The 19,815-nt window shown below is 34.0% G+C and overlaps 1 protein-coding gene across 2 annotated transcripts in view; it reads left to right on the top strand.

Annotated features, from left to right (window-relative positions):
• The window catches only part of ERBB4 (erb-b2 receptor tyrosine kinase 4), a gene marked incomplete at both ends in the record, with an annotated part of 1,126,414 nt that overhangs the window by 826,433 nt on the left and 280,166 nt on the right, over positions 1-19,815 (top strand). For both annotated transcript variants that reach the window (XM_082841669.1, XM_082841668.1), the window contains 2 exons: positions 12,831-12,963; positions 18,138-18,231. In XM_082841669.1, the coding sequence (XP_082697795.1) occupies positions 12,831-12,963; positions 18,138-18,231 (227 nt within the window). The remainder of the gene's footprint in view (positions 1-12,830; positions 12,964-18,137; positions 18,232-19,815) is intronic.

The raw sequence follows: 19,815 nt of genomic DNA, 5'->3' as shown, positions 1-19,815 counted from the left end.
GTTTCGGTCTCATAGTACATTGGATCCTGCATTTTCAGAAATGTAATTATCCTATAAACTTGACTTCAGATGTGCTGCTGATGTTTACACTAAACCTACAATGGCCGCCCACATGTGATTAAGGCCATTTTATCATCCATAGTATTATCTGCAAAGAGGAAAACAAATATTTGCTTCATTTTAAATGTACTTAAATATTGCATTTTTAGACATTCTTTCTTAATATACCACACACAAGACATATATGAGCACACACACATATTCATTACAAGACATATGGATACACAGACGTACAGCATAAGGTGTGTATTCATATGCTCACACAACACATACACATGTACACAACCCTCGGACACTTACACATGCATTCACACACATAAACGCAAACACACAGTCACCATAAAATACTCTCATCTAAATCTGTATATTGGCTTGGTAGCTTAAAAGAAAAATCAACCTTGATTTTTAAGTGTTTTTTGGAGTTCAACATGATTTAAAACATCAATGACAATAAAAGAAAAACCTCACCTCATCTATAAAGTGTGACCATAGCTTGAGCAATCTTACTCTTTTAAGTCAAAATTTTCAAAGCAGACATACAGATGTCTTTATGGTTTGAAGAGATTGAGATTGAGAGAAACTCTGGGACATGAAAAGCTGGAACGTTTTCTACCCCCTTTATTTGTATGGTTGTGGTAGGGACAAAACAGTGCTGGTTGGATGGAGTTTTATAGTAGGTTTATAAAAGTATTTGAAGTTTCTTTAAATAGTTAAGCATAAATTTTTAACACCAGAATATAAACAGTGAAGAGATAAATACAACAAACCTTCGTAATCTGAATTACATTTGAACTCAGACATCTTTATTTTTTAAATATTTGCACATATACACTTAAAACCACATAAAAATGAGAGAAACTATATTCATAATTACCTTTCAAACTGAAATAATTTTATTTTTTAATTATAATAGTGCTTTTATCATTGTTAGAAAACAAAACAATGGACGAATTGTAAAATTTTTTGTTCTAATTCTGTGAAGAATGCCATTGGTAGTTTGATAGGGATTGCATTGAATCTGTAGATTGCTTTGGATAATATTGTCATTTTCACAATATTGATTCTTCCAGTCCAAGAACATGGTATATTTCTCCATCTGTTTTTGTCATCTTTGATTTCTTTCATCAGTGTTTTATAGTTTACTGAGTACAAGTCTTTCGCCTCCTTAGGCAGGTTTATTCCTAGGTATTTTATTCTTTTTGTTGCAGTAGTATATGGGAGTGTTTCCTTAATTTCTCTTTCTGATTTTTCACTGTTGGTGGAGGAATGCAACAGATTTCTGTGCATTAATTTTGTATCCTTCAACCTTACCAAATTCATTGATTAGTTCTAGTAGTTTTCTGGTGGCATCTTTAGGATTCTCTATGTATAGTATCATGTCATATGCAAAGAGTGACTGTTTTACTTCTTCTTTTCCAATTTGTATTCCTTTAATTCTTTTTTCTTCCCTGATTGCCATGGCTAGGACTTCCAAAACTGTGTTGAATAAGAGTGGCGAGAGTGGACATCCTTGTCTTGTTCCTGATCTTAGAGGGAGTGCTTTCAGTTTTGCATCATTGAGTATGATGCTTGCTGTGGGTTTGTCATATATGGCCTTTATTTATTTTTTATTTATTTATTTTAAAATTTAATTAATTAATTAAGTTTTTTGGCTGCGTTGGGTCTTTGTTGCTGCACCTGGGCTTTCTCTAGTTGTGGCGAGCAGGGGCTACTCTTCATTTTGTTGCGCAGGCTCCTCCTTGCAGTGGCTTCTCTTGTTGCGGGGCATGAGCTCTAGGCGCACAGGCTTCAGTAGTTGTGGCTCGCGGGCTCTAGAGTGCCGGCTCAGTATTTGTGGCTCATGGGCTTAGTTGCTCCGCAGCATGTGGGATCTTCACGGGCCAGAGCTTGAACCTGTGTCCCCTGCATTGGCAGATGGATTCTTAACCACTGTGCCACCAGGGAAGCCCTATGGCCTTTATTATGTTGAGGTAGTTTCCCTCTCTGCCCATTTTCTGGAGAGTTTTAATCATAAATGTGTGTTGAATTTTGTTGAAAGCTTTTTTTGCATCTATTGAGATGATCATATGGGTTTTATTCCTTAATTTGTTAATGTGGTGAATCACATTGATTGATTTACATATACTGAAGAATCCTTGCATCCCTGGGATAAATCCCACTTGATCATGATGTATGATCCTTTCAATGTGCTGCTGGATTCTGTTTGCTAGTATTTTGTTCAGGATTTTTGCATCTATGTTCATCAGTGATATTGGTCTCTAATTTTCTTTTTTTGTGGTATCCTTTTTCTGGTTTTGGTATCAGGGTGATGGTGCCTTCATAGAATGAATTTGGGAGTGTTTCTCCCTCTGCAATTTTTTGAAGAATTTGAGAAGAATGGGTGTTAGCTGTTTTCTAAATGCTTGATAGAATTTGCCTGTGAAGCCATCTGGTCCTAGACTTTTGATTGTTGGAAGATTTTTATTTATGGTTTCAATTTCATTGCTTGTGATAAGTCTGTTTATTTTTTCTAATTCTTTCTGGTTCAGTCTTGGAAAATTTTACCTTTCCAAGAATTTTTCCATTTCTTCGGGGTTGTCCATTTTATTGGCATATACTGGTTTGCAGTAGTCACTTATAATCCTTTGTATTCCTGCAGTGTCAGTTGTGATTTCTCCTTTTTCATTTCTAATTTTATTGATTTGTGCCCTCTCCCTCTTTTTCTTGATAAGTCTGGCTAAGGATTTATCAATTTTGTTTATCTTCTCAAAGAACAGCTTTTAGTTTTATTGATCTTTGCTATTGTTTTCCTCATTTCTATTTCAATTATTTCTGCTCTGATCTTTATGATTTCTTTGCTTTGACTGACTTTGGGTTTTCTTGTTCTTCTTTCTCTAGTGGTTTTAAGTGTAGGGTTAAAGTGTTTATTTGAGATTTTTCTTGTTTCTTGAGGTGACATTGAATTGCTATAAATTTCCCTCTTAGAACTGCATTTGTTGTGTCCCATATGTATTGGGCGGTTGTGTTTTCATTGTCATTTTTTTCTATGTATTTTTAAAATTTCTTCTTTGATTTATTCAGTTATCTGTTGGTTATTTAGTAGTGCACTGTTTAGCCTCAATGTATTTGTGTTTTTTTACAGTTTTTTTTCCCTGTAATTGATTTTCATTCTCATAGCATTTTGGTCCTAAAAGATGCTTGATATAATTTCAAGTAAGTTGTGTATAAAAATATTTATTGAATAAGTGCCATATTAATGGTAATTTCATTTATTTTCTATTTTTCATATCAGTACTGCCATAATGTGAATCTTAGTTCATAAAAAATTTTGTACTATGCAATCATTTCCTTGGGCTAAACACTTAAAAGTGGAATTTCTGTGAAATTAGGTTATATATAATAAATTTTGGTATATATTGCTATGTCATGTTTCAAAAATACTAGATTAGTTTACACTTGTCCTAAACAATGTTTGATAAGGAATATTTTCCACTACTCTTTACAACACTTGATATTATCCATGGATTTAAATTTTGGTGATCAGAAATATGAAAAAGAAGTCTTTTAAATTTATATTTTTTAGTTGATATTGAGCCTCTTTTTATGTGTTGATTGATCCTATTTATTTTTTGTATATTACATAGTTATAAGCTTTATCCATTTTTTAATTCTGGATTTGAAAACGCTCATCATAAATTAAATCCATTAAATTTTTGTGTCTTAAATATGTTGTGTATAAGTTTCCTTCTATATGCAATTTTTAAAAATTTTGTCTTTTGATAGACAAACATTTTATGTTTTTATCTAGTTAAATGGATACATCATTCTCTTTTTTATGTTTATGATCTTGGCATAGTCTATCTTTTTTCTTCTAGTACTTTAAAACTATATTGAAATTTTTAATCCATCTAGAAGTTTTGGTACAGCATAATTTTAAAAAATCTTAATTTGGCTAGGATATTGACATAATTTACTGAATAATCCATTTCTTCTCACTGATTTTAGGTGTCTGCAATATTTAGCTAAGTAGAGAAAAAGTGCCAGACTCAACCTGTATAGTTTAATTTAATCATCACCACCACCCTGTGAAGTATAATTATCACCATTTTGCAGATGACTATACAGATGTCCAGAAAATTGAATAATATCCCCAATGTTTGGAAGCCATAGTAATTAAAACAGTATGGTACTGGCATAAAAACAGGCACATAGGCCAGTGGAGCAGAATGAAGAACCCAGAAATAAATCCACAAATAAGTTCAACTAATATTTGATAAGGGAGACAAGAATATTCAATGGGGCAAGGATAGTTCTTGAAAATGATGTTGGGAAAACATGGCTATTCACATGCAAAAGAAAGAAAGTGGACCCCTGTCCTATGCCACTCATAAAATGAATGCAAAGGGATAGGGAGGGTGGGAGGGAGATGCAAGAGGGAGGAGATATGGGGATATATGTATCTGTATAGTTGATTATGTTACAAAGCAGAAAGTAACACACCGTTGTAAAACAATTATACTCCAATAAAAATGTTAAAAAAAAAAAGGATCAAGGACTTAAACATAAGACCAAAACCACAATATTCTTAGAAGAAACATTGAAGGTGAGTCCCTTGACATTGGTCTTGGTAATGACTTTATGGATATGACACCAAAAGCAGAAGCAACAAAAATAAAAACAAGTGGGACTACATTAAGTAAAAATTTTCTGCATAGCAAAAACAACAAAAGGAAAAGCCAACCCACGGAATGGGAGAAAATATTTTCAAATCATATATCTAATAAGGCATTAATACCCAAGTTATATAAGGAACTCATGCAACTCAGTAACAAAACAAACAAACAAGCAATCTGGTTAAGAAATGGGCAGAGGATGCGAAGAGACATTTCTCTAAAGAAGAAATACAAATGCCATCAAGTACATGAAAAGGTGCTCAACATCACTAACCATCAGGGAAATACAAAATGAAACCACAATGAGATGTCACCTCACATCTGTTAGAATGGCTATTATCAAAAAGAGAAGAGATAGCAAGTGCTGGTGAGGGTATAGAGAAAAGGGACCTCTGGTGCACTGTTGGTGGGAATGTAAATTGAAGCAGCCATGATGGAAAACAGTATGGAGGTTCCTCAAAAAATTAAAAATAGAATTACCATATGATCTAGCAATCCCACTTCTCTGCATCCCGATGTTCACTGCAGCATTATTCACAATAGCCAATATATGGAAACAATGTGTCAACAGATGAAGGATAAAGAATATGTGTCATATATACACATGTGCGTGTGCATGCATACACACACACTAGAATATTATTCAGCCATAAAAAAGAAGAAAATCCTGCCATATGTGGCAACATAGGTGGACCTTCAAGACATTATGCTAAGTGAGTTAAGTTAGACAGAGAATGACACATACTGTATGATATCACTTTCATGTGGAATCTAAACACATCAAACTCGTAGAAACAGAGAGTAGAATGGTGGTTTTCAGGGTCTGAGGAGTGGGGGAAATGGGGTGATGCAGATCAGAGTGTACACACTTTAAGTTACAGGATGAATAAGTTCTGGGCATCTAAGGTACAGCATAGCAAATATAGTTAACAAAACTCTATCTTATACTTGAACGTTGCTATGAGCGTAGAGGTTTAATGTTTTCACCACCACCACAGTAACAAAATGGTAATTACATGAGGTGAAGGAGGTATTAACTGAACTTATTGTGATAAACACTTTGTAATATATATATGTTTCAAATCACATTGTATACCTTAAATTTAAACAATGTTAGAAGTAACTTTGTCTCAATAAAGTTGGAAAAAATAAAACTTGGCCATAACTGTATAAGCTTTAAGTCTTTTCATATAACAAAGAAAATAATAAGCATAATTAAAAGGCAAAAAAGAAATAGAAAATAAAAGCAAACAAGAGAGCATATCAGCTCACAGAACTGAGAATTGCAAGGGATATTCCTTCAGGCACAGATGGATCTAGGGGTTAAACAACATCACCTGGACTCAGTCCTTCGACATTGCCGGATTCTGCTTTCTTCTTAGGCCAGCTCTCTTTCTTCATTAAAAATGTTTGGCCTTGGCTTGGAGAATTCACAAAGTTTATAAGTACAGGTAAAATAGCTCTACTTTCTCTCTCCCAGCATCTGTATTGTGGAAAGTTGACCCTGCTTGGGTCATATGCCTATCTCTGAACAGTTCACTATTTTCTCTCTGCCACCAACTGTTCAAACATGTTTTTAAGTCAGTCCCTTCAAAGCAATTGGAGTGATATTTTAAGAATAAGATCCTAACTCTCCTGCTTAAAATCCGTCATCAGTTTCCCACAACTCTTTGGACAAAGCAGAAAACCCTTTAAATGGTCACTAGGTCCTACATAATCTGGCCATTTTTCACCTCGCTAGTTCATCAGATATTACTTTCCCACTCAATGCTCATGTGCAGTCGGTTCTGTGAAAGCACTGATCTTATTCACTGGTCAGACTCTCTTGATTAGACTTGTAATCCCCAATTTCCCCTAGCCCTCTTTGCTTAATAATTCCTATTTATCCTTCTCATCTCACATTGTTGTCCCTCTTTCTGTGGACTGACCTAATGCTACCTACCCATTAGGTTGGGACAACTGTTATATTTTCTCTCAAAAAAATATATATTATACAATATAAATGATTATTTATCTAATGCTGTCTTCCTAACTGGACTGTAATCCCTACAGAGAGACAATATGTATTTTATTTCATATTTCCATCATATCCCCATTTCTTAGCATTGTCCGGTATAAACTAAGTAGTTTCTCAACAAATACTTCTAAAAGTAAACACACGGATATACTTGTATGTTTCCACATTTCTCTTAAGTATGTTTATTGAGGGCTTAGTTAGATGAGTAACCCTGCATTGTATACTACTAATATGATGTCTAATCTTCATCATAACCCAGAAAGGTAGATTATTTACTTTACAGATAAGTAATATGTAAATAATTGCCCAAGGCTGCATGGCTAGTCATAGCGTAAGGATTTGAACCTATGTTGACCTGATCAGAAAAACTGAACTGTTACAACTAAATCATATTTTTCAGGCTTTATAGAGAAAGTTTAATGGTATCTGTCCAAATACATTTCAAGTCAAACCCATGCCTCTACATATGGTAACTAATGCAAACAGCATACGTAGGTAGTCTTGTACAGTGAAAGAGAAGATATTTTTTCTGCCTTTGTGCTTGTAGACAGGTACTTCATTTCAATACTTTGAGCTAATCCATTTACTTTCACACACGCAGCACAAGTAGCAAGATCCATTATTAAAGCTTGCCTCTATTTTAACGAAAGCAAGTTCAATATTCTCTGTAAAGGTCAAAATACTAAGCACATTATTATCTCTCCAAAATTTTAATAGACATAATTTAATAGGTATAATTCAGATGAGATAAAGAAAAAACAATTTTACAGCTTCCAGAAAAAAAGGGAAGTTAAATGTTGCCTAACAACTACATTGCTAAAGTTTGTTTAGAGAGCTTTATAATGGTGTTTCAAACTGTAAGCCATTGAATAGGCCCTTCTACTCCTTCCTATGGAACTATCACTCTGGGAGGTCAGAGAGCAGTTGAATTCTTGGTACTGATTGAAAACTTCTTTTCTCTCAAGAACTTCAAAGAAGTAGTTTCCTTGGCCTTTTGTGGAGACACTTCCCATGTTTTCACTCTGCAGAAAATGATCAACCAGCCTTGAATACCATCATCTAGTCATTTGGAAAGAGTGAGAAGAAAGTAATTATTATGGTTTCCTGTTTGTATTATTGCTTTCCTCCAATAGGTACTGTTTCCCTGATGCAAAACTGCTCTGAAATTGAGCATCTGAATACAGACTAAGGAAGGTAGTAGGCAGCAGAAAAGAAGGTAGGAGTTTGCATGAAGCCAATACTCTCTTTTTCAACTAATGTCAAAGCAGATAACAGAAAATTAAGGGAAAAGGGACAAGAGTGAGAGGCTTTCACACCTGAAAAAATTAATGTGAGTTGGTGAAATAAATAGATCAAGAAGTTGATGGACTATCATGAAATGGGCAGTACAAGGGTGTACTGATGGCTTGTCAACATCCTAAAGGAAGAAACTGAAAACAAATGTGAGGGTCTTAGACAGAAGTTGATATACAAAGAATTTGAGGCATTGATTATATTTTCTACAAGGACAGGAAAGTGATGAATACAAACAGTCAGAGATTCATGATACTGTGCAGTATGATTTTGAATATACTCTACTTGCCTTTACAAGTTGCTTTTAATAATATAACTTTTGATTTTTTTCCCTCTTCAAGCTTTCTTCTGATAATTGTTTATCACATAAACAAGTATATATAAAAATTGTATATAAATGTACTAAATGTACATATGAAAATTTGATTTTACACATTATATTCAATCAGCTTGATTGAACTCTCTTTCTTACTCCTTACATCTTTATAAATTAATGGGAAGTCGTTTATACATCTAGGAATCAGTGATATGAGACCTATGTTAAGATTTCATTTCTACTGACATTGATTTTGTACAGTGAGAGAACCCTCTTTCTCTGCATTATGAATGAATCAGAGGAAAGAACTCTTGCTATTAGTTCAAAATCAGTGTAACAGATAAACTGTCAGCCTTTCCCAAGTAGAACATCAAATCATTCAACTTTTGAAGAGTTTCCGCAAAAGAAGAGAAAAATAGTTATGATATATGGTATTTCAATTTAATGATTATTTAAGACATGGAGAGAATCATAATTAAGCAAAGTCCACAAACTTTATGAGTTACCTAGAATAATTAATAATATGAGAACAACAATCCTTTATACAGGAAAATGCTCTGTATAGTCACTATTCCCTCAGATTATCTCTTAAAATTACAGTTATCTGTTATTTAGGATGATAACTATAAAGTAAATAAGCTAAAACAGAATAAAAGGAGCTATAATTTTCAATAAAGTTTTGTGGGGTTCTTGGAGGCTATTTGGGGGCATTTTTGAGAAATCTTATATGAAAACATTTGTCTATGAACAAGAAACAGCAAGTAATTCCACTTTGAATTTTAAAAGTAAATATGGATGGAATAATAAGGAGTGTGTAGTTGTCATAAAAAATTTGGTTTTCCAAAATATGTCATGAAAAGAGGAAAATGGGAAGAGGACAGATTGGACAAACAGTAAGATCAATGATTTTAACCAAAATTGTCATAATAAATGTAAGTGGTTAAATACCCTAATTAAAGGCAGAGATTGTCAGATTAGATTAAAAAAGCAATACCCAACTATATGCTGCCTACAAGACACAAACTTCAACTATAAAAACACATATAGATTAAAGGTGAGAAAATATACCCGGAGAGATAAATAGATCAACACAAGAGTGGAGAACTATGAATAAACCTACAGGTATGTGGACAACTGATTTTAAACAAATATGCAAAGGGAATTTACTGGCAAAAGGATTGTATTTTCTTTTTTTTTTTTTTTGCGGTACGCAGGCCTCTCACTGCTGTGGCCTCTCCCGTTACAGAGCACAGGCTCTGGACGCACAGGCTCAGTGGCCATGGCTCACAGGCCCAGCCGCTCCACCACATGTGGGATCTTCCTGGACCGGGGCACGAACCCGTGTCCCCTGCATCAGCAGGCGGACTCTCAACCGCTGTGCCACCAGGGAAGCCCAAGGATTGTATTTTCAACAAATGGTCCTGGAAAAATTGGATATCTACATGCAAAAAAAGAAAAGAAAAAAAGGAATAGATCCTTACCTAGTACCTGTGTTGGTGAATTTTATGTGTCAACTTTACTGGGTCATGGGGAGCCCAGGTATTTGGTTAAACATTACTTGTGAATATGTCTGCAGGGTATTTCTGGATGAGATTAGCATTGGAATTGGTAGACTGAGTGAAGCAAAGTGGATAGGCATCATCTAATTCATTGAAGGCCTGAATAGAACATATTCACTCCTCTGCCTGACTCCTGAACTGGTACATCAATCTACTTCTGCCCTTGGACTGGGACTTAAACCATCTGTGCTCTTGGTCCTTAGGCCTTTGGACTCAGATTAAACTGTACCATGGACTTCCCTGGGTCTTCAGTTTGTAGATGGCAGACAAGGGAAGTCCCAGCCTCTATAATTGTGAGCCAATTCTTTATAACAAATTATATAAAATATGTAGATATAGATAAAAATATCCTATTTATTCTGTTTTTCTGGAGAACCCTAACTAATACAGTATAATATACAAGCTAACTTAAAATAGACCATAGACCATATGAACCAAAACTCATAATGCTTCTAAAAGATAACAGCAGACAAAACTTTTGTTACCTTGGGGTTAGACAAAAATTTCTTAGATATGATGCCCAAAGCACGATTTATAAAAGATAAAATTGATAAATTGGACTTCACCAAAATTAAAAACTTCTACTTTTCAAAAGACAGTGTTAAAGGAACAAAAAGGCAAGGCTAAGACAAGGAAACAGTACTTGCAGAATCTGTAAAGAACTCTCAATGCTTAATAGTAAGAAAACAATCAATCCAATATAAAATGGGCAGAAGATTTGGTGGCACTTCACCAAACAAGATATATGGATAGCAAATAAACACATTAAAAAATGTTCAACATCTTTAATCATTTAAATGCAAATCAAATCCACAATGAGATACCGCTACGTAATATTAGGAAGGTTAAAATTAAACAGGCTGACCATACCAAATATTGATAAAGATATGAGGAAACTTCAGCTCCTGAGTTGAGTTCATTGCTGTTGGGAATGTAAAATGGTACAACTACTTTGAAAAACAATTTGACAGTTTCTTAAAATGTTGACCCTGTACTTATCATATTATCCAGCCATTTCTGTCCAAAGGAAATGAAAGTGTATGTCCATACAAAGTCTTGTAAATGGATATTCACTGTAACTTAATTTTTTTTTTGTAACTTAATTTTTAATAGCCCCAAATGGGAAACAGTCTGAATGTCTAGCAATAGGTGATTGGTTTAAAAAATGTGGCATATCCATGCAATGGAATATTCTCAGTAAGAAAAATGCATGAATATTGATACAGCAACATGTATAAATCTCAAAATAATTATGCAGAGTTAAAGAAACTACATAAAAAGAGAGTACATACTGTATATTTCTACTTACATAAAATTCTAGGGAATGTAAACTAATGGGTATTGAGTAACAGAAAGCCGGCCAATGGCTGTCTGAGGGGAAGGGGCCGGGGGAAGGGATTACATAGGTCATGAGGCATCATTTGGAGGTAATGGATACATTCATTGCCTGGATTGAATACATATAACTCATGATTTCAGGCATCTGTCAAAACATCAAATTGTATACTTTATGTATGAGCAATATATGTCATGTATACTTCAATAAAACTATTAAGCATACACACACACACATACACACAAGGTTTCTCTCTTAAACTATATTGGAAAACATTATTCAATTAAGTAGTCATAAATTAAAATGATATCTTGATAGGTCTATGTCTGCCTTGAGAAAGAATTTTATACAGTTTAACATAGGGTCCTCCTTAAGGCTCCAGAATATAGGAGAAAGAATACATGAATTGGGAGATTTTCTTTCCTTGTTTTAAAACTAATCAGCATCACCGATGCTGGTAATTCACTTTCTCAGGCATTTGTTAGAGAAGGTAACTTTCACAGATATGATCCCTCTCTAAATTACAATTGCATAGTTAATGCAATTCCATCCCATCTCACAAATGCTCTTACCATAACAATTTGCATCCCTTAATAAATACAGTTGGTAACTAATGGGAAGATAAACAGGATTTTGATGTTTTCATCTTCTGAGAACTTATTAATATTTTATGAAAACCACATATAATTGGGTTTCAGACATCTCAAATCACTTTTCAGACACCCAGAATAACATTTGAAGTCTTTATAAGCCCTTCTTATTCAATAGCTATCTGTTCACTAAAATTATGTTTTTCAGTATAAATAATAATACACTGAATAAGTATTATTTGATATAAAAGGGAACAGAAATGGTAAACCTTAAGTGGCAGTTTTAAAACATGGCCTCAAATTCTTTGGCACTTCTCCCATCAACAAAAAATATAGAGATAAGACTAAAGACCTTTGTTACTACTGTAATCTCTATACCTCCTCATAAATAACCACCACACTTTGTTTAAAATTATTTCAAAACTTTTTTCTTACTTGTGCCAATTTGACTCAAATATCAAGGTAATCTTAGTTGCAGTGTACCAGAGGTCTGTAAGAAACTTGTATTTTATTTCCATTTCTTTGCCCCCTTCTTACATTTCATATATTCTTCTTTTTTATTTCTTTTCCCCTTTTGATGTTTTTTGTTTTATGACAAATATCACTTGTTCTGTTTCTGCATGAAGTTCTCACATGGAATTGACGTCAAAATGTGTGGTGTGTTAGTGGAGCAAAGGGTTGGCTTTAAAAAGGTGTGTTTTGTTACCTTAATTGGAAGGTTAATTTCTGTCACTGCTTCTCCCTAGAGTTTTGATATAGGCAATTGATATTTGTTCACTTTTATGAAAAATGCAATGGTACTACACATACAGTGACTGGGGCTCTGCAATATGAAAGAAGTGGAAGGTAAAGTGGGCCATGGTGACTAAGTAGGCAAGCAAAGTTATCTGCCACAGATCTCTCTCACTCCTTCAGAAATAGCTTTACTTAGGAAGATTCGTATTAAAATGGTAAGTTTGGACGCAGGCTTCTGTTTTATTTCCCCTTGATTTTGGTGTGTTTTTCAGCTGCTGAAGGAATGGTGTGCAACCATCTCTGTTCAAACGATGGGTGTTGGGGACCTGGGCCAGACCAGTGCCTGTCGTGCCGTCGCTTCAGTAGGGGAAGGACCTGCATAGAGTCTTGTAACCTCTATGATGGGTAAGGCATCTTATAATGTCTCTATCTCATGAGCTTTGAGGTACTGATTGGTTCAGATATTAAAATGATAATAAAAGGGTAAAATTTCAGAATGTTTATGCTGGCCATGATTTTTAAGGAGAGTTTTTGTTGCATCAAGGAGAAAACATATAAAAGAATTCTTTTAAGGGGAAATCATTTTATTTGAATGAACAAGATAAGTCAAAATGCATATTGACTATCATGTACATATTTAAAAATGTGTACCAAAATAGATAATTCTTAATAAATTATAGCAATTTATGCTTATGCAAAATTGAAAAATGTATTTCTATTTTCTTTATAAAGGACATTGTGATAAGTAATATTTCCTCCTCAGTGTCTCAACCATCTTGTTTTTTTTCTCATGCTTTCCTATTAATCTTCACCTGGAATGACTGCATAACTTTTGATTTTTTTTTTGCATTTAGGTTGCGTGTCTATTTGATTGTGTATTAGGAACAACACACATTTCTATGTCTCAGACAACTGCTTAGCCCTATAGAGAAATTACCTTTGTAGTTGCTAGTTGAAAAGGTTTTTGAAAGTGTTCTGTCACTTTCTAAAAATAACCTAAGCTATATTTTACATCAAGTATTTTAAATTTTATCTACAGTACTACAATAATCAAATTGACAACAATAAAACTTAGTATATACCTTGTTGCATGGCATTTCATATACTCATAAAATCACTTTATCCTAACATACCATTTCATACATCACAGTTGTCCTTCATTAGTGTGATAATGCAGTTTTTAGTACTGTCCCTGAGTCAAATTTTCCTATATTGTTCACTGAAAGGATTTTCAACATTTTTGTAAAAGGGTAGTTTTGAAGTTCTTTCTTCTTCTACCTCATGAATTGTCCCATTTTAACAACCGTTTCCATGATCCCAGATAACATTTTATTTTTGTATTTTACATTAAAGGATAAAAACTATGGATCTTAATAATATAGATATGTGTCTTCTCTGAAAGATGACCAAACCAATTCCCTCCATGAATTTAGGGGGAAAAAAGATTGAAATTAAAATTAGAAATTTAAGTATAAAAACAATATTAAATCGGAATTTAATAGTTTGAAATGGTGATGACATTTGCACAACTCTGTGAATATACTAAAATATGCATTAAATTGTGCACTTTCAATAGGTGAATGTCATGGTATATGAATTATCTCTCAATAAAAGCATTACTGAAAAAACGGTTTAATAGTTTTATCAGGAAAATTTCAACTTGAAAATTTGTAAAACACATCAACTCATACATTTGATCATGAATAGCAAATTATTTGCTACTTGTCTCATTGAATTGAACTGTATTAATGCTTGTTCACATTATTATGAAAGAAAGATATTTCCTGTACATAAAATACATCAGATCAGATATGATTCTCTGTGTGTGTGGCAACTGATGCCACTAAAATGGAACTAATAGACCTTAATTCCACTGTGTTACATTAAAAGTTTATTGAATACGTATGTGCATTTCTAAGGAAGGAATAGATTATAGAAATCATTTTATCAAACAGAAGCATCTTATAAACAGTGAGAAGTAGGAAAATTAAGTGTTGACCAAAGTCATAACATTGTAAAAGCACCAAACCAACACTAGAACTCAGGATGTCTGATTTTCATCCTGTTTCTTTACAGATGCCATTGTTTTTCTTTAATATTTCAGTTTTAAACTTGTCAGAAATATGAAATTGATGTATATGTGGATGTATACACTACCCTCTGTCTCATTTTTGTGAAACAATGAAAGCTAAGCAAAGGAAAAATACTGGTCCCCTAAATAAACAACACTGATTATCCTGTTGTTTTTGAAAGCTTAACATTTTCCAAATCATTAAATCAAACATAGTAAAGAAATATAAAGTTTTTAATGTAGTTTTGCAGCAGTAATGGGGTCCTAGGAAATCATGCACAAGGTTTAGTTTAAAAGATAATAAATGAAAGTATCTTATAAATATCTGATGTAATTCTTGCCTACCCAATGATAGATGTCCCCACCTCCAATCTTGTGGTATTGCCAAATTACTTCCAACTTGGCCTGGCAGGTAAGACAGTCTTTGAGGAAACATGAATTCAAATTCTAACTTAATCACTTCCTACTTGAAATGTCCATCCACCGGTAAATAACCTAATTGTCCTAAACTCTGTTTTCTTACATGGAAAATGGGAATAATAACGATGTGATTATTATTATATCATATTATAGTATAATAATAATAATGATCGTGATTATCAAATGAGAAAATTCTTATTCGAATTCCTACTGTTAAAACAATTATCATCATTTCCTTTTTGTGTCTATTAATCTGAGCTCATTAAATAGGTAGAACAGTCACTTTATACACTGCTGAAAATAAATACAAATATGACATTTACCAAAATCAGGGAACTTATTTATATATAAAAATAGTTTGACTATCATTAAAGAATAAATCCTAAAAAGAGGATTTTTTGAAGGGGGGAAAAAATCAGTTAATCCTGGCTGTTAGCACTCAAATCCAGATCATATAAGTCACTATATTTTTGCAACTCCTAACTACAATGCCCAAGTATTCAAAATGAACAAGAAAACTAATTGCAATGCAATTAGTTTTCTTATCTGGCAACATGGTTAAATGCTTCTGAAACTTTAATAACAACAGAGAAACATCAGAAAGAGTGCCAGTCTAAGATCTTTGTAGGCATTTTTATGTTTAATATTCACAAGCTCTCATCGAAACACCCTTCTTTTCCTTTTTCAGAGGATATTTAGGGAATGAGGTCTAGAGAAGTTAAGGGAGGTAAGACAGCAATATTCATCTTGGTGCTGGGAACACGAACCAAATCCAAAGTATTTGCTCTAGATCACAGGATTGGCTAAGGTAGCACACACACAACAGAACTGTGAGAAGTATACAGCAGCAAAAACACAAAGCTCAGTAAGCAAAGCCCATGCTCACTAGAATGTGAATTTTTGTATCAGATTCAAGTGAAAGGGGATCTCTGGCAAAGTCACAGCAGAATCACTAGGGGACAGGGAAGAAAAAAGCTAATGATGGAGACAGTGACAATAAATAAATTGCAAGGAGGATCAGTTCTAAGAGCAGAAAGGAAGAGAGCCAGAAACCACACAGATAGAAGTCTACTCTATAAAAGAGAAGGCAGCTAGGTTGCCTCCATGATTTTTTTTTTTTTTTTTTTTTTTTTTTTTTGCTGTACGCGGGCCTCTCACTGTCGCGACCTCTCCCGTTGTGGAGCACAGGTTCCGGACGTGCAGGCTCAGCGGCCATGGCTCACGGGCCCAGCCGCTCCGCGGCATGTGGGATCTTCCCGGACCGGGGCACGAACCCATGTCCCCTGCATCGGCAGGTGGACTCTCAACCACTGCGCCACCAGGGAAGCCCGCCTCCATGATTTTTTATGACATATTCATTTTACTCCTCAACTCTGTGTATGGGGAAGGGAGTTTTGGAGAAAAGAAAGGAAAGCATGACCCATGTTTTAGTACCATAAAAATTATTACCTTCATTTAGTATCCTAACTCTTTAGTCACCCAAGAAGCTGTTTTCAGAAACAGTGCTTTGCTGATGACTGCAGGGTGTGCTGTAAATATCATATAATTTCACTTACACATAATGCTTTTTATGCTCTTTACAATTTAGCTACCACCCCATTCCCAACCCCCACCCCAATACCAGGTCATTTTGACTTTCATATTCTGAAGATTTCCTCTATTGAATACTTTATATCACTTGTTGATGAAATATGCAAAATAAAAACTTTTATGTAGCTAAGTTGTTAAACTCAAGAAAATTCATAAAAAGTTAATCCATAGCAAACCCACACTTCACTTTGAGTGCAAAATCGATGTAACTAAATATGTACATTCATACATAAATAAACCATAGATTTATGCTATTTATTTTGAAAACCAAACCATTATTTTACCTTGAAATATATGTAATCTTAATCTAACCAACAGAAAATATAGCCCACCCTTTGGATTTCAATCATCTGTTAAGGCTTTATAATAACCAAATAAGATAGTTCACTATGAAAAAAGAGTGATTATTTCACTCCAGGGAAAAATAAATTTGAATTTATCACCTAGTTAATCCATAATTGCCATATTTGCAATGCTATTAGTTTGGAATGGTCACTCATGATACAAAGGCACAAAATAATGAAGTAGCTATAAATATTTAGTCGTTTTGTTAATGACTCATAACTGAAATTCTAAATTGTTTATACCCAGTACCTCATCCTCTCACACGTTAGTGGAAATAGTGTGTTTTAAACATATTGTACATGACGGATACCCAATTATTGAAATGAAAACTTTTAGGATAGATATTAATTGGAAAACTTATATACTGGTAAATTTAATATTCAAATAGCCACAAAATGTAAGGTTTGGGGAAGTGATGACCATCCTCCCACATTTTAATTAGAAAGTTTTAGAATGTTACCATTCAACTATTTTTTATTTTATATCATATAGAATTCTTCAAAAAGAATTTAAACTGAAAAATATGTTATATTAGATCAATAATCTAAGAAAATAAAATCTACCATATAAAAGATATTTTTTCTAATTCTCCAAGAAAGATATTTTAAAAAAAAGAAAAGAAATCAAAGTGTTTTTTGAAGTTTCACTAAAAATAAATGGAAGAATCTTGGGATTTGAAGGACAAGGATGGGGAACATTCATGTAACTTAGCAACAAGAAAAATACAATAGTTCTGTCAAAGTTTAAAAACTAAGCCTTCAGCCAAGAGTAAAATTTTATATAGAGACAAACAGGCACAGACTTACTTAAAATAGCAGAAATGGTTCTGCTGTGTCATCAAAAGAGTCATCCTTTTTTTTCTTTTCCTTTTTTTTGAGACTGCTGGAATCTCTCTCACAAGAGAGAGGTTTCCTGAATGAGTCTGTCGTTGAACCCAATGGAGGGCCAGGAGAGCCATCTGGCTGCAGTTTCTTTTCTCTTAATGGAGAACTTACTCATTAATGTACAGGGAAATGATTCTGATGCTCCTGGCACTTAGAGAAACAAACTCTAGAATTTACTTTGCCAACAGGACTTTTAGCAGATGTTACTTCATTTGTTAAGTTGACAGCTTGTTTGCTTACACTGCCTCATACTGCTGATGTTTTCACAGTGAATTTCGGGAGTTTGAGAATGGCTCCATCTGTGTGGAGTGTGACCCCCAGTGTGAGAAGATGGAAGATGGCATCCTCACATGCCATGGACCGGTAAGCCTGAAGACACGTACGGTTGTGTTGGCTTATTTAGTTTCATGTATGAATGTCTGTCAAGTCATTGCTTTATCACTTATCCATCCATTGAATAGGTATTTACAGCATGCTATGGGAAATCACATTCAACATTCTCCCCTCAAGAGGCTTACAGCTTAGTAGTAGAGATAAAGTATTTAAAACTTCAGTTTCTTAAATATTTATGTCCCAGATAATGTATTTAAAAAGAAGATATGGAGTTGTCCTTGAAGATTGCACAGGGCTGAAAAGAGAGATACACAAATAATTATTGAAGCAAAATAATTGATAAAATATGTATAAATTGTTATATGAATACATTTGAGGGAGAAACTAAATCTTTGAGATGGAAATTGAGACACCAAGGAAAGCCAAAGAAAAGTGATGTTTCAGCTATGCTTTGAAGAAGAATCTGAAATGAGGAAACATGTAAAGATACGTAAATGTGAAAGTTTATGTTGTGTTTGAGGTAAACTGTAACACGTTCGTACCTGTGTTTAATCATTTAACTATAATGGCATTATGAAGGAAAATTGAAAAAAAGGAAAACAAGCACTCATAAACTAAAATCTAAAGCTGTGTGATAAGTACCATGGCCGAGAGAAAAACTGAACTATGATGATTGAAGGAGGGGCTATGGGATCAGGAAAGTCTTTATGGATAAGTTGACATTTATATAGTTTGAAGTTAGTCTTGTGGAGAAAATGATAATTATTTTCTAGACCTTCCTTTGGTTCCCATCATTCTTAATAATGAGGCTTTTTCTTAATAATGAGGTCAGTATGAGTTTGTCATTCCAAAGTATCATATTCATCCTTCTTTAGACAAATTTCCAGTTTATTTGTGTATTGAGTCATCATTCAGTAAATAACTTGGGGACCAACATTTGGGTGTAGCCAAGAGCTCAACACTGCTCCATAAGAATTCATTTCAAATTTAAATAGTATTAATTTTTCTACCAGAGTGCTTATTCAGCACTTAATTAGCTTAGAAAAAAATTATCATTGAACCCTCCAAACTTCCATTAGGCCCCAATGAGCTGTTCTGGAACTTCTTCTAAAGAAGGATGTGGAAAACTTGGACAGTTCAGAGGACTACCACAAAGGATGATTAAGCTTGGAAAACCAGACCTCTGAGAAAAAGAAGTGGTATGATTTGGCCTGAAGAACCAAAGTCTAAAAGATAATTTAATATGTAATGATCTCCCAGTAAGTATGCTAAGGGCATATGCAGCTATTTTCTTTTTCCACTAAGGATAGTCACTTAAAATACAATTAATCTGCAGCATGAGAAATGTGGACTCTGTAAAGAATATCAGGAAACACGGGAAAGTAAAATTCCATAATGGGTTTGTTAAAGTAAGTTGAGCTGTCTCTCTCTATGAGACTTCTCTAAAAACCAGCATATTTAGGAACCATACATCATAGAATGAAAAACAAAAAATCTCTTTCCGAGAAAGAGACTTTGAAAATGTACAATTACAATAACCAAGAATTTGGCCATCTCCTTTGAACAAGGCAAACCACAAGAGTAGTCCCGTCTTTTTCAGTTCCTTATGCTGCC

The sequence above is a fragment of the Leucopleurus acutus genome (assembly GCF_964270905.1).
Source record: "Leucopleurus acutus genome assembly, chromosome: 6".
Lineage (NCBI taxonomy): Eukaryota > Metazoa > Chordata > Mammalia > Artiodactyla > Delphinidae > Leucopleurus > Leucopleurus acutus.
This window is presented reverse-complemented; position numbering and strand designations above follow the sequence as displayed.